We start from the raw sequence: 16402 nt of genomic DNA on the forward strand, positions 1-16402 counted from the left end.
TCCTCTCTTACCTCGCTCGGTAGCCTGGGATAGATCCCTGGGTGTCCTGGGGATTCATCCACCTGAATGCTCGTCAACAACTTCTCCTCAATCTTTAACTGCTCTTGCACATCAATATTGTCCACACTGATCTCTCTGTTCTCCATGTCCTTCTTCTTGGTGAAAACAGATACAAAAAACTTGTTTAGTACCTCGATACATCCCCAGACTCCAAGCACTAATTCTGTCCTTTACCCTTGAGTGGTCCTACCTTCTCCCTGGTTTCTCTGGACAATGATGAAGAGAATAATAACGACATTATGCACATTGCTGAAGCATAATTGAAGCCCAAGTAAAAAATGTAATTGCCAAAACTATTCACTTAATTTACCATTTACATTGTCAGCTATGTGCTTGCTCACATTGTCAGTAATGCTTAGCTGAGGGAAATTGTGGTTCAGTTTGCCACTGTGTGTGTCAGATATAAGGTCCGTCAGAGGCAATTGAAGAATTGTCATTCAGAAAGGAAGTAGAAATTGAGCATTAGAGCACACGCAGAGACTTTGACATGTTAAACATGATCATGCCTATAGACAATGAACAAGATCAAGAATACATGTTTGAGATTCTAGAGGAAGCTGAACCAGTGATGGAGATGCTCCCGATAGAACTGGATTAGTAAAACGGAACCAGGCAAGACAAAGTTTGGTTGCAAGGATTCAAATACAAGATGCAATAAGTCATTGTCTGGGAAAGAACGTTAACAAAAACTGAAGGAGCCCGGCAGAAGATCAGCAATATCTGATCAGGGAAGCTGCTAGTCAGTTATTAAAGATGGGATAGCAGCACATTTGGAAAGTGGTGAAATCATTGGACAAAGTCAGCATGGATTTATGAAAGGTAAATCATGTCTGACGAATCTTATAGAATTTTTCGAGGATGTAACTAGTAGAGTGGATAAGGGAGAACCAGTGGATGTGTTATATCTGGACTTTCAGAAGGCTTTCAACAAGGTCCCACATAAGAGATTAGTATACAAACTTAAAGCACACGGTATTGGGGGTTCAGTATTGATGTGGATAGAGAACTGGCTGACAGACAGGAAGCAAAGAGTAGGAGTAAACGGGTCCTTTTCAGAATGGCAGGCAGTGACTAGTGGGGTACCGCAAGGCTTAGTGCTTGGACCCCAGGTATTTACAATATATATTATTGATTTGGACGGGTGAATTGAATGCAACATCTCCAAGTTCGCGGATGACACTAAGCTGGGGGGCAGTGTTAGCTGTGAGGAGGATGCTAGGAGGATGCAAGGTGACTTGGATAGGCTGGGTGAGTGGGCAAATGCATGGCAGATGCAGTATAATGTGGATAAATGTGATGTTATCCACTTTGGTGGCAAAAACAGGAGAGTAGACTATTATCTGAATGGTGGCCAATTAGGAAAAGGGGAGATGCAACGAGACCTGGGTGTCACGATCCACCAGTCATTAAAAGTAGGCATGCAGGTGCAGCAGGCAGTGAAGTAAGTGAATGGTATGTTAGCATTCATATCAAAAGGATTTGAGTATAGGAGCAGGGAAGTTCTACTGCAGTTGTACAGGGTCTTGGTGAGACCACACCTGGAGTATTGCGTACAGTTCTGGTCTCCAAATCTGAGGAAAGACATTCTTGCCATAGAGGGAGTACAGAGAAGGTTCACCAGACTGATTCCTGTGATGTCAGGACTTTCATATAAAGAAAGACTGGATAGACTCGGCTTGTACTCGCTAGAATTTAGAAGATTGAGGGGGGATCTTATAGAAACTTACAAAATTCTTAAGGGGTTGAACAGGCTAGATGCAGGAAGATTGTTCCCGATGTTGGGGAGGTCCAGAACAAGGGGTCACAGTTTAAGGATAAGGGGGAATTCCTTTAGGACCGAGTTGAGGAGAACATTTTTCACAGTGAGTGGTGAACCTCTGGAATTCTCTGCCACAGAATGTAGTTGAATGCAGTTCATTGGCTATATTTAAGAGGGAGTTAGATGTGGCCCTTGTGGCGAAAGGAATCAGGGGGTATGGAGAGAAGGCAGGTACAGGATACTGAGTTGGATGATCAGCCATGATCATATTGAATGGCGGTGCAGGCTCAAAGGGCCGAATGGCCTACTCCTGCACCTATTTTCTATGTTTCTAATATGCATGAGAGTGGGCTGAGTCTTAATCCACTTTAGTGCCATTGACTATGAAGCAAGCATGGGATTGATTGATTGTGGAATTGGAATATGCAGCACAGACACGGGCCTTTGCTACACCGAGTCCATGCTGATTGTTGGTCACCCATTTACGCCAGTCTTGTGTTATCCTGCATAAACATTCACTCCTTACAGTTTAGGGGCAATTTACAGATGCTAATTAACCTACAGACCCACATGTCTTTGGGATGTGGGACAAAGCCAGAGCACCCGCAGGAACCCACAAGGTCACAGGGGGCATGTACAAACTGTATACAGACAGCAATCAAGGACTGATCAACCCTGGGTCTGATGCTGTGAGGCAGCAGCTCTACCACCTGTGCCACTATGATGCCCAGGATGTCAGCAGTCAAGATTCCTTTCATTGTGTATCTGCAATCATTTTTGATGGTATCACTTCTCAGGTGGGAATTTCCACAAGGCTTATTGAATTAGTTAGACACAGGTGGATTTCATTCAACAGGTTACTGTGGGAGACAGAATGAATTAGACCAGGAACTATAAAGGATTTCAAAAAGGTAAAAGGGCCCTGAATCTTGGTCAGCATTTTCTGCCTCCATACCTTGTCCACTGTTGAGTCTTGCTCTGACTGACCTGAAAAATAAAATGAAATAAACACATCAAAAGAGTTTATGAAAGCCCCATAATTGCATTCACATGAAATCAAGCAAGCTCTTGCATTGATGCAGATGATTTGTCCACGATTATTCTAACAAACCTGGAGCTGCCTCAGTCATTTTCCCTTCATCATTCACAGAAGATTTTTCCTGCCCTTGCCGAGGTGAAGTCTCACTTTGCCCTCGTTCCATGGCCTCTAAACTGTGGTTATTCTGGGCGTTACTCTCCTGTAAGAAAGCAGGATATCAGTTGTTTAACAAGGGTATAGTGTTGCTGTTGCCTGTGGTTGGAGAAGATGCAAAGATCAATGCTCCCGCAATCTCCTCTCTTACCTCGCTCGGTAGCCTGGGATAGATCCCTGGGTGTCCTGGGGATTCATCCACCTGAATGCTCGTCAACAACTTCTCCTCAATCTTCAACTGCTCTTGCACATCAATATTGTACACACTGATCTCTCTGTTCTCCATGTCCTTCTTCTTGGTGAAAACAGATACAAAAAACTTGTTTAGTACCTCGATACATCCCCAGACTCCAAGCACTAATTCTGTCCTTTACCCTTGAGTGGTCCTACCTTCTCCCTGGGTTCTCTGGACAATGATGAAGAGAATAATAACGACATTATGCACATTGCTGAAGCATAATTGAAGCCCAAGTAAAAAATGTAATTGCCAAAACTATTCACTTAATTTACCATTTACATTGTCAGCTATGTGCTTGCTCACATTGTCAGTAATGCTTAGCTGAGGGAAATTGTGGTTCAGTTTGCCACTGTGTGTGTCAGATATAAGGTCCGTCAGAGGCAATTGAAGAATTGTCATTCAGAAAGGAATTGGAAATTGAGCATTAGAGCACACGCAGAGACTTGGACATGTTAAACATGATCATGCCTATAGACAATGAACAAGATCAAGAATACATCTTTGAGATTCTAGAGGAAGCTGATCCAGTGATGGAGATGCTCCCGATAGAACTGGATTAGTAAAACGGAACCAGGCAAGACAAAGTTTGGTTGCAAGGATTCAAATACAAGATGCAATAAGTCATTGTCTGGGAAAGAACGTTAACAAAAACTGAAGGAGCCCGGCAGAAGATCAGCAATATCTGATCAGGGAAGCTGCTAGTCAGTTATTAAAGATGGGATAGCAGCACATTTGGAAAGTGGTGAAATCATTGGACAAAGTCAGCATGGATTTATGAAAGGTAAATCATGTCTGACGAATCTTATAGAATTTTTCGAGGATGTAACTAGTAGAGTGGATAAGGGAGAACCAGTGGATGTGTTATATCTGGACTTTCAGAAGGCTTTCAACAAGGTCCCACATAAGAGATTAGTATACAAACTTAAAGCACACGGTATTGGGGGTTCAGTATTGATGTGGATAGAGAACTGGCTGACAGACAGGAAGCAAAGAGTAGGAGTAAACGGGTCCTTTTCAGAATGGCAGGCAGTGACTAGTGGGGTACCGCAAGGCTTAGTGCTTGGACCCCAGGTATTTACAATATATATTATTGATTTGGACGGGTGAATTGAATGCAACATCTCCAAGTTCGCGGATGACACTAAGCTGGGGGGCAGTGTTAGCTGTGAGGAGGATGCTAGGAGGATGCAAGGTGACTTGGATAGGCTGGGTGAGTGGGCAAATGCATGGCAGATGCAGTATAATGTGGATAAATGTGATGTTATCCACTTTGGTGGCAAAAACAGGAGAGTAGACTATTATCTGAATGGTGGCCAATTAGGAAAAGGGGAGATGCAACGAGACCTGGGTGTCACGATCCACCAGTCATTAAAAGTAGGCATGCAGGTGCAGCAGGCAGTGAAGTAAGTGAATGGTATGTTAGCATTCATATCAAAAGGATTTGAGTATAGGAGCAGGGAAGTTCTACTGCAGTTGTACAGGGTCTTGGTGAGACCACACCTGGAGTATTGCGTACAGTTCTGGTCTCCAAATCTGAGGAAAGACATTCTTGCCATAGAGGGAGTACAGAGAAGGTTCACCAGACTGATTCCTGTGATGTCAGGACTTTCATATAAAGAAAGACTGGATAGACTCGGCTTGTACTCGCTAGAATTTAGAAGATTGAGGGGGGATCTTATAGAAACTTACAAAATTCTTAAGGGGTTGAACAGGCTAGATGCAGGAAGATTGTTCCCGATGTTGGGGAGGTCCAGAACAAGGGGTCACAGTTTAAGGATAAGGGGGAATTCCTTTAGGACCGAGTTGAGGAGAACATTTTTCACAGTGAGTGGTGAACCTCTGGAATTCTCTGCCACAGAATGTAGTTGAATGCAGTTCATTGGCTATATTTAAGAGGGAGTTAGATGTGGCCCTTGTGGCGAAAGGAATCAGGGGGTATGGAGAGAAGGCAGGTACAGGATACTGAGTTGGATGATCAGCCATGATCATATTGAATGGCGGTGCAGGCTCAAAGGGCCGAATGGCCTACTCCTGCACCTATTTTCTATGTTTCTAATATGCATGAGAGTGGGCTGAGTCTTAATCCACTTTAGTGCCATTGACTATGAAGCAAGCATGGGATTGATTGATTGTGGAATTGGAATATGCAGCACAGACACGGGCCTTTGCTACACCGAGTCCATGCTGATTGTTGGTCACCCATTTACGCCAGTCTTGTGTTATCCTGCATAAACATTCACTCCTTACAGTTTAGGGGCAATTTACAGATGCTAATTAACCTACAGACCCACATGTCTTTGGGATGTGGGACAAAGCCAGAGCACCCGCAGGAACCCACAAGGTCACAGGGGGCATGTACAAACTGTATACAGACAGCAATCAAGGACTGATCAACCCTGGGTCTGATGCTGTGAGGCAGCAGCTCTACCACCTGTGCCACTATGATGCCCAGGATGTCAGCAGTCAAGATTCCTTTCATTGTGTATCTGCAATCATTTTTGATGGTATCACTTCTCAGGTGGGAATTTCCACAAGGCTTATTGAATTAGTTAGACACAGGTGGATTTCATTCAACAGGTTACTGTGGGAGACAGAATGAATTAGACCAGGAACTATAAAGGATTTCAAAAAGGTAAAAGGGCCCTGAATCTTGGTCAGCATTTTCTGCCTCCATACCTTGTCCACTGTTGAGTCTTGCTCTGACTGACCTGAAAAATAAAATGAAATAAACACATCAAAAGAGTTTATGAAAGCCCCATAATTGCATTCACATGAAATCAAGCAAGCTCTTGCATTGATGCAGATGATTTGTCCACGATTATTCTAACAAACCTGGAGCTGCCTCAGTCATTTTCCCTTCATCATTCACAGAAGATTTTTCCTGCCCTTGCCGAGGTGAAGTCTCACTTTGCCCTCGTTCCATGGCCTCTAAACTGTGGTTATTCTGGGCGTTACTCTCCTGTAAGAAAGCAGGATATCAGTTGTTTAACAAGGGAATAGTGTTGCTGTTGCCTGTGGTTGGAGAAGATGCAAAGATCAATGCTCCCGCAATCTCCTCTCTTACCTCGCTCGGTAGCCTGGGATAGATCCCTGGGTGTCCTGGGGATTCATCCACCTGAATGCTCGTCAACAACTTCTCCTCAATCTTCAACTGCTCTTGCACATCAATATTGTCCACACTGATCTCTCTGTTCTCCATGTCCTTCTTCTTGGTGAAAACAGATACAAAAAACTTGTTTAGTACCTCGATACATCCCCAGACTCCAAGCACTAATTCTGTCCTTTACCCTTGAGTGGTCCTACCTTCTCCCTGGTTTCTCTGGACAATGATGAAGAGAATAATAACGACATTATGCACATTGCTGAAGCATAATTGAAGCCCAAGTAAAAAATGTAATTGCCAAAACTATTCACTTAATTTACCATTTACATTGTCAGCTATGTGCTTGCTCACATTGTCAGTAATGCTTAGCTGAGGGAAATTGTGGTTCAGTTTGCCACTGTGTGTGTCAGATATAAGGTCCGTCAGAGGCAATTGAAGAATTGTCATTCAGAAAGGAAGTAGAAATTGAGCATTAGAGCACACGCAGAGACTTGGACATGTTAAACATGATCATGCCTATAGACAATGAACAAGATCAAGAATACATGTTTGAGATTCTAGAGGAAGCTGATCCAGTGATGGAGATGCTCCCGATAGAACTGGATTAGTAAAACGGAACCAGGCAAGACAAAATTTGGTTGCAAGGATTCAAATACAAGATGCAATAAGTCATTGTCTGGGAAAGAACGTTAACAAAAACTGAAGGAGCCCGGCAGAAGATCAGCAATATCTGATCAGGGAAACTGCTAGTCAGTTATTAAAGATGGGATAGCAGCACATTTGGAAAGTGGTGAAATCATTGGACAAAGTCAGCATGGATTTATGAAAGGTAAATCATGTCTGACGAATCTTATAGAATTTTTCGAGGATGTAACTAGTAGAGTGGATAAGGGAGAACCAGTGGATGTGTTATATCTGGACTTTCAGAAGGCTTTCAACAAGGTCCCACATAAGAGATTAGTATACAAACTTAAAGCACACGGTATTGGGGGTTCAGTATTGATGTGGATAGAGAACTGGCTGACAGACAGGAAGCAAAGAGTAGGAGTAAACGGGTCCTTTTCAGAATGGCAGGCAGTGACTAGTGGGGTACCGCAAGGCTTAGTGCTTGGACCCCAGGTATTTACAATATATATTATTGATTTGGACGGGTGAATTGAATGCAACATCTCCAAGTTCGCGGATGACACTAAGCTGGGGGGCAGTGTTAGCTGTGAGGAGGATGCTAGGAGGATGCAAGGTGACTTGGATAGGCTGGGTGAGTGGGCAAATGCATGGCAGATGCAGTATAATGTGGATAAATGTGAGGTTATCCACTTTGGTGGCAAAAACAGGAGAGTAGACTATTATCTGAATGGTGGCCAATTAGGAAAAGGGGAGATGCAACGAGACCTGGGTGTCACGATACACCAGTCATGAAAAGTAGGCATGCAGGTGCAGCAGGCAGTGAAGAAAGCAAATGGTATGTTAGCATTCATATCAAAAGGATTTGAGTATAGGAGCAGGGAGGTTCTACTGCAGTTGTACAGGGTCTTGGTGAGACCACACCTGGAGTATTGCGTACAGTTCTGGTCTCCAAATCTGAGGAAAGACATTCTTGCCATAGAGGGAGTACAGAGAAGGTTCACCAGACTGATTCCTGTGATGTCAGGACTTTCATATAAAGAAAGACTGGATAGACTCGGCTTGTACTCGCTAGAATTTAGAAGATTGAGGGGGGATCTTATAGAAACTTACAAAATTCTTAAGGGGTTGGACAGGCTAGATGCAGGAAGATTGTTCCCGATGTTGGGGAGGTCCAGAACAAGGGGTCACAGTTTAAGGATAAGGGGGAATTCCTTTAGGACCGAGATGAGGAAAACATTTTTCACACAGTGAGTGGTGAATCTCTGGAATTCTCTGCCACAGAATGTAGTTGAATGCAGTTCATTGGCTATATTTAAGAGGGAGTTAGATGTGGCCCTTGTGGCGAAAGGGATCAGGGAGTATGGAGAGAAGGCAGGTACAGGATACTGAGTTGGATGATCAGCCATGATCATATTGAATGGCGGTGCAGGCTCAAAGGGCCGAATGGCCTACTCCTGCACCTATTTTCTATTTTTCTAATATGCATGAGAGTGGGCTGAGTCTTAATCCACTTTAGTGCCATTGACTATGAAGCAACCATGGGATTGATTGATTGTTGAATTGAAATATGCAGCACAGACACGGGCCTTTGGTACACCGAGTCCATGCTGATTGTTGGTCACCCATTTACGCCAGTCTTGTGTTATCCTGCATAAATATTGACTCCTTACAGTTTAGGGGCAATTTACAGATGCTAATTAACCTACAGACCCACATGTCTTTGGGATGTGGGACAAAGCCAGAGCACCCGCAGGAACCCACAAGGTCACAGGGGGAATGTACAAACTGTATACAGACAGCAACCAAGGACTGATCGACCCTGGGTCTGATGCTGTGAGGCAGCAGCTCTACCACCTGTGCCACTATGATGCCCAGGATGTCAGCAGTCAAGATTCCTTTCATTGTGTATCTGCAATCATTTTTGATGGTATCACTTCTCAGGTGGGAATTTCCACAAGGCTTATTGAATTAGTTAGACACAGGTGGATTTCATTCAACAGGTTACTGTGGGAGACAGAATGAATTAGACCAGGAACTATAAAGGATTTCAAAAAGGTAAAAGGGCCCTGAATCTTGGTCAGCATTTTCTGCCTCCATACCTTGTCCACTGTTGAGTCTTGCTCTGACTGACCTGAAAAATAAAATGAAATAAACACATCAAAAGAGTTTATGAAAGCCCCATAACTGCATTCACATGAAATCAAGCAAGTCTCTTGCATTGATGCAGATGATTTGTCCCCGATTATTCTAACAAACCTGGAGCTGCCTCAGTCATTTTCCCTTCACCATTCACAGAAGATTCTTCCTGCCCTTGCAGAGGTGAAGTCTCACTTTGCCCTCGTTCCATGGCCTCTAAACTGTGGTTATTCTGGGCATTACTCTCCTGTAAGAAAGCAGGATATCAGTTGTTTAACAAGGGAATAGTGTTGCTGTTGCCTGTGGCTGGAGAAGATGCAAAGATCAATGCTCCCGCAATCTCCTCTCTTACCTCGCTCGGTAGCCTGGGATAGATCCCTGGGTGTCCTGGGGATTCATCCCCCTGAATGCTCGTCAACAACTTCTCCTCAATCTTCAACTGCCTTTGCACATCAATATTGTCCACACTGATCTCTCTGTTCTCCATGTCCTTCTTCTTGGTGAAAAACAGATACAAAAAACTTGTTTAGTACCTCGATACATCCCCAGACTCCAAGCACTAATTCTGTCCTTTACCCTTGAGTGGTCCTACCTTCTCCCTGGTTTCTCTGGACAATGATGAAGAGAATAATAAGGACATTATGCACATTGCTGAAGCATAATTGAAGCCCAAGTAAAAAATGTAATTGCCAAAACTATTCACTTAATTTACCATTTACATTGTCAGCTATGTGCTTGCTCACATTGTCAGTAATGCTTAGCTGAGGGAAATTGTGGTTCAGTTTGCCACTGTGTGTGTCAGATATAAGGTCCGTCAGAGGCAATTGAAGAATTGTCATTCAGAAAGGAATTGGAAATTGAGCATTAGCGCACACGCAGAGACTTGGACATGTTAAACATGATCATGCCTATAGACAATGAAGATCAAGAATACATGTTTGAGATTCTAGAGGAAGCTGATCCAGTGATGGAGATGCTCCCGATAGAACTGGATTAGTAAAACGGAACCAGGCAAGACAAAATTTGGTTGCAGAGATTCAAATACAAGATGTAATATGTCATTGTTTGGGAAAGAAGGTTAACAAAAACTGAAGGAGCCCGGCAGCAGATCAGCAATATGCATGAGAGTGGGCTGAGAGAAGTCTTAATCCACTTTAGTGCCATTGACTATGAAGCAAGCATGGGATTGATTGATTGTGGAATTGAAATATGCAGCACAGACACGGGCCTTTGGTACACCGAGTCCATGCTGATTGTTGGTCACCCATTTACACCAGTCCTGTGTTATCCTGTATAAACATTCACTCCTTACAGTTTGGGGGCAATTTACAGATGCTAATTAACCTACAGACCCACATGTCTTTGGAATGTGGGACAAAGCCAGAGCACCTGCAGGAACCCACAAGGTCACAGGGGGAATGTACAAACTGTATACAGACAGCAACCAAGGACTGATCGACCCTGGGTCTGATGCTGTGAGGCAGCAGCTCTACCACCTGTGCCACTATGATGCCCAGGATGTCAGCAGTCAAGATTCCTTTCATTGTGTATCTCAAGTCAAGTCAAGTCAAGTTTATTCGTCACATACACATACGAGATGTGCAGTGAAATGAAAAGTGGCAATGCTCGCGGACTTTGTGCAAAAAGACAAACAAACAAACAAACTACAAACAGAATGGAACAGAATCACATTTTCTTTTCCATATTAAATATTGTGGGCGGAAGGAAAAAGGGAAAAAACAGCAAATTTTAAAAAAGCAGCAAGAGTGGTTCAGTAAAGTTCGTCCCTGGAGAGATAGGAGTTTACAGACCTAATGGCCTCTGGGAAGAAACTCCTTCTAAACCTCTCCGTTCTCACAGCATGGCAACGGAGGCGTTTGCCTGACTGTAGCAGCTGGAACAGTCCGTTGCAGGGGTGGAAGGGGTCTCCCATGATTTTATTGGCTCTGGAGTTGCACCTCCTGATGTATAGTTCCTGCAGGGGGGGCGAGTGTAGTTCCCATAGTGCGTTCGGCCGAACGCACTACTCTCTGCAGCCTTCTTGTCCTGGGCAGAGCAATTCCCAAATGAGATTGTAATATTTCCGGACAAGATGCTTTACACAGCCGCTGAGTAGAAGCACTGGAGGATCCTCAGAGACACTCTGAATTTCCTCAATTGCCTGATCTGCAATGATTTTTGATAGTATCACTTCTCAGGTGGGAATTTCCACAAGGCTTATTGAATTAGTTAGACTACTGTGGGAGAAAGGATGAATTAGGCCAGGAACTATAAAGGATTTCAAAAAGGTAAAAGGGCCCTGAATCTTGGTCAGCATTTTCTGCCTCCATACCTTGTCCACTGTTGAGTCTTGCTCTGACTGACCTGAAAAATAAAATGAAATAAACACATCAAAAGAGTTTATGAAAGCCCCATAATTGCATTCACATGAAATCAAGCAAGTCTCTTGCATTGATGCAGATGATTTGTCCCTGATTATTCTAACAAACCTGGAGCTGCCTCAGCCATTTTCCCTTCATCATTCACAGAATATTTTTCCTGCCCTTGCAGAGGTGAAGTCTCACTTTGCCCTCGTTCCATGGCCTCTAAACTGTGGTTATTCTGGGCGTTACTCGCCTGTAAGAAAGCAGGATATCAGTTGTTTAACAAGGGAATAGTCTTGCTGTTGCCTGTGGCTGGAGAAGATGCAAAGATCAATGCTCCCGCAATCTCCTCTCTTACCTCGCTCGGTAGCCTGGGATAGATCCCTGGGTGTCCTGGGGATTCATCCCCCTGAATGCTCGTCAACACTTCCTCCTTAATCTTCAACTGCTCTTGCACATCAATATTGTCCACACTGATCTCTCTGTTCTCCATGTCCTTCTTCTTGGTGAAAACAGATACAAAAAACTTGTTTAGTACCTCGATACATCCCCAGACTCCAAGCACTAATTCTGTCCTTTACCCTTGAGTGGTCCTACCTTCTCCCTGGTTTCTCTGGACAATTATAAAGAGGATAATAGGGACATTATCCCATATTATCCCAGATATGCAATTTGCTTGAGACTGGGCTGATACAAGTCTTAATCCACTTTAGTGTATATTAGCTTTGAGATAATCGTGGGACATTGTCAGGGAAGAATCTTTACATTTTGTATCTGCACTGATTTATTGGTATAATTATTTCTAGGGTATATTTCCTTAAAGCTTATTGAATTAAACCAGCAAAGATGGTTTTTATTGATCTGGTTACTGTGGGGGAAAGGACGAGGTATTACTAGTGATTTCAGTGGGGAGGACAAGGCATTACATGTGATTTCAAAGAAAAGGCAATAGAACTCGAGACCGTGTTCAGCATTTTCCGCTTCTTTAACTTTTGCTGTGTAGAATCTTGTTCTGACTGATCTAAGGGAGAGAATGAAAGAAAAAACCCATCAGAAGTGTTTTTGAAAGTCGCAGAATTGTAATCACAAGAGATCAACCACGTTCCTTGTCCCGTGTGGGTGAATTGTCCCTCATGGTTTCAACAAACCTTGAGCTTCCTCTGATCTCACTCCACAATCCTGGAACTGCTGGGTTGGATAGGAACCTTGTCCTTCTTCCATAGTATCATGACGCCGTTTTTGCGAACCAAGTTGCTCCTGAAAGAGAGCAGGATATCACCAAGGAAGGATCCCGACACAAAACATCGCCTATCCATGTCCTCCAGAGATGCTGCCTAATCCACAATTACTCCAGCAACTTGTGCTCTATGTAAGCTTCCAGCATCTGATGTGTCTGAAGAAGATCAGTTGTTTAACTGGGGCATAATGTTTCTGAACAGTATCTGCTGTTCACTTCATTGTTCAAGATTGCAAGCCCAGATAACATCCTGGTGAATCACTTCTTCTTCCTTTCCAGATTAATCATATTCTTTTTATAGTTTGATGTCATCTGCAAATTAACTAATGATGTCTCAAAACCAAAACTCAAATTGCCTTGTTACATTCATTGACATGCTGTTAAACCATTTCCCTGACACCATGTACACTCACCAATAAACCAGCCTTGCGCAGTCACACATAGTTTTTATGATTATGATATTGCCGTTTGTGGAAGAAATCTGTGCTGCACTTCAAGATTAATGCAAGTTGTTTTTCCTAAAAACATCTGACTATCTTCAACCTGTACTGGATTAGCTTCTGTTGAATTCAGAAAACATATGTAGAAGATGCTGGAGTGGCCGTGGTGTCCTTGGCCACCATTGAGTCCATGCTGACCATTGTTAACCTGTCCACACCAGTTCTAGATTACCCCACATACGTATTCACTCCCTACACTTTAGGGGCCATTTACAGAGGCAAATTCACCTTTTAGTCATTCCCTAATCATTGTCAATCTTCCGAGTGGTTCAACAGAATGATGACATAAATGTTGGACAATTGGTCCCCTGGATAGACAACTCGATAGAGCCACCATTGTTGTACTTGGAGCAAAGGACAAATTGTTGCCAATTCAGGTGGCACCCTTCCTCCACATGCCATCTACCAACTGACTGCCCCTTGGGATCAGAGGGGCACCAGAAAGGGAGATGAGGGCCACAGGCAAATAACCAGTTACTAAGGCTGGTCTCCACTAGTCAGCTTCACTAAAACTCAGCTGGTAGTCAGCCTTTGCCCAATTAACCAACCAGCTCATGGGCCCAGCACCAGCAACAAATAGGAAGTAATTCCCTGGGCTGGATGCCAACTAGCTGGCTGCCCTAGTTAACTATCGCAGATGTGCACCACGACAGAACCACAGCTTTCTTATTAAACGTTTCCAATTCCCACACTTCTTGAAGCCCGTCAGTCAACACCTCACCTCTTTTCAAACTTGTTTTCCGTGTCCTTATTTTATGTCCCTTTATGATTATGCTTTGACCTTTTTCTACATAAACTGTTCCTATGCCAACTTGTAGCTACAAGATCTGAATAGGCTATGTAAAGATTAAATCTCAAAGACACTGTGCTAAATAGGATGTTATACGTTTCATTCCATGGATTTAGTATGAATGTAGAGTAATAGTTGTGGTTCCGAATAATGGCTAAATTTATACAAGTATACAGTAGGAGGCTGGAGGCAGATCAGTAATTTGAAGAGAGTGTGCTGATAGAAGTCTTAATCCACTTCAGAGCTATTGGCTTCGAGGCAATCATGAGATGTGAGCAGGGAAGATTCCTTTCATTGTGTATCTGCAATGATTTCCTGACTATCGCTTCTCGGTTGTATTTCAACACCCAAGGCTTATTGAATTTCTTTTCTGCCCTTGCATGGTTGAAATGGGACATGGTCTTCCATCTGTAGCTTTTACACAATAGTTATTCTGGGAATTATTCTCCTGTAAGAGAGCAGGATATCAGTTATTTAACTGGGGAATCGTGTTGCTGAATGAGATCTACTTTCACTTCACTGTTCAAGGACAGTTTCTTCCCAGCTTTTCACTGTATCTCGGTGGGGTCAAGGAAAAAGCATTCAGTTCACAGCCCTGTTTCCACCAATCTTTCCACCACCACGCACAAGAAGCGAGAAGACAGACACCATTGTATGCAGATGCCGAGACATGTGCTCAGCTCTGGCTGAATAATTTCTAATCTTGCGTGTGGACTCGATAAGAAGACTGTATCTTGGTACACGTGACAACAAATGAAACGCAACTCAACTCAAGCCTGCAAGCCTAGGTAACATCCGGGTGAATCTTTTCTGCACTTGTGGCCAAGTTAAGACTAACATTTTTAAACAACTCACAACTTGAAGGGTACAAGAAGGCACCAGAAATGGGCAGCTTTGCGATCTGCTATTCTTACATTCTTGTACTCCAGTATGATTATTACTGAACTGTATGTTTAACTGTACCCAGGTACATGTGACAATAATGTGCCATTGAACCACATAACAGAAAAAAGATACACCAGAGCTGAGACAAACTCCAGCAAAATTAATGCTTTTATGCATTACCTACCTTGTTCTCTGGTAATGTTGGGCACCATTCATTGTAGTCATCCTAAGCAAAAACAAACCTGCTGTTAAACAGCGAAACTACCGGTAATATGATTGCACTGACCAGGGGAGACCTTCATCTCTGATGACTAAAGATAACAGCAGCTGATCATGTCATCATGTCGCAGAGAGTGGTGAATCTGTGGAACTCTCTGCCACAGAAGGTAGTTGAGGCCAGTTCATTGGCTATATTTAAGAGGGAGTTAGATGTGGCCCTTGTGGCTAAAGGGATCAGGGGGTATGGAGAGAAGGCAGGTACAGGATACCGAGTTGGATAATCAGCCATGATCATATTGAATGGCGGTGCAGGCTCGAAGGGCCGAATGGCCTACTCCTGCACCTACTTTCTATGTTTCTATGAAGAAGGGTTTCGGCCCGAAACGTCGCCTATTTCCTTCGCTGCATAGATGCTGCTGCACCCGCTGAGTTTCTCCAGCATTTTTGTGTACCTTCTATGTTTCTATGTTGTCTTCAATGTTTAGATGGATGCAGTCAGCAGTCACTGATCTTGCATGAGTTTAATATGAGCAACTCAACACAGTTTTGTCTTTGATAGAATATGATTTTGAAAGCAGTTTAGTTTAGTTTAGAGAAACAATGCGGATGAGAACAGGCCCTTCGGCCCATCGAATCAGCGCCGACCAGCGATCCCCGCACACCAACACTATCCTACACACACTAGGGACAAGTTACAATTTTACCAAACCAATTAACCTATAAACCCGTACGTGTTTGGAGTGTGGGAGGAAATCGGAACTCCTGGAGAAAACCCACGCAGGTCACTGGGAGAACGTACAAACTACAGACAGACAGCACCTGTAGTTAGGGTCACACCTAGGACCCTGGCACTATAAGACAGCAACTCCACTCCACCCCTGTGCCACCATGCTGTCAGTTTGATCCTTTTCCTTTTAGAAAGGAAAACCGATGCACATTGTATAACAGATTCCAACACTATGCCAATAGTATTACACCAGAAATATATGTTCATCGTGGAATTAAGCTGTCTAATGCTGGGAAGTGCCTACTTGAAGTCACAGTTCCATATATTTGCTGTTTTAACACTCCTTGACACAGGCACAGACTGCAGAGCCCAAAACCTGTAACCACACAATCCATTGGTGACGCTAGTCGGTTCTTTATCACCTCTCCTAGAGTTTGTGGTGCTGGCTCGAAGGGCCAAATGGCCTATTCCTGCACCTATTGCCTATTGTCGACTGGCATGGCTTTAGTGAAAGTGAAGAATATAATGACTGTATTGTCTAGGTATCATCATTGTGGGAGCCAGAC

General features: G+C 43.5%; 1 protein-coding gene across 3 annotated transcripts in view; it reads right to left on the reverse strand.

Moving 5' to 3' along the window:
- LOC116979527 (glutenin, high molecular weight subunit PW212-like) overlaps window positions 1-16402 on the reverse strand; it is a 189866-nt gene that overhangs the window by 156302 nt on the left and 17162 nt on the right. For all 3 annotated transcript variants that reach the window (XM_033031057.1, XM_033031059.1, XM_033031058.1), the window contains exons 7-12: window positions 11837-11980; window positions 11605-11731; window positions 11448-11479; window positions 9468-9611; window positions 9236-9362; window positions 9079-9110 (exon numbers count right to left, since the gene is read on the reverse strand). In XM_033031057.1, coding sequence (XP_032886948.1) covers window positions 9079-9110; window positions 9236-9362; window positions 9468-9611; window positions 11448-11479; window positions 11605-11731; window positions 11837-11980 — 606 coding nt within the window. The remainder of the gene's footprint in view (window positions 1-9078; window positions 9111-9235; window positions 9363-9467; window positions 9612-11447; window positions 11480-11604; window positions 11732-11836; window positions 11981-16402) is intronic.

The sequence above is a fragment of the Amblyraja radiata genome, chromosome 13, assembly GCF_010909765.2.
Source record: "Amblyraja radiata isolate CabotCenter1 chromosome 13, sAmbRad1.1.pri, whole genome shotgun sequence".
Classification (NCBI taxonomy): domain Eukaryota; kingdom Metazoa; phylum Chordata; class Chondrichthyes; order Rajiformes; family Rajidae; genus Amblyraja; species Amblyraja radiata.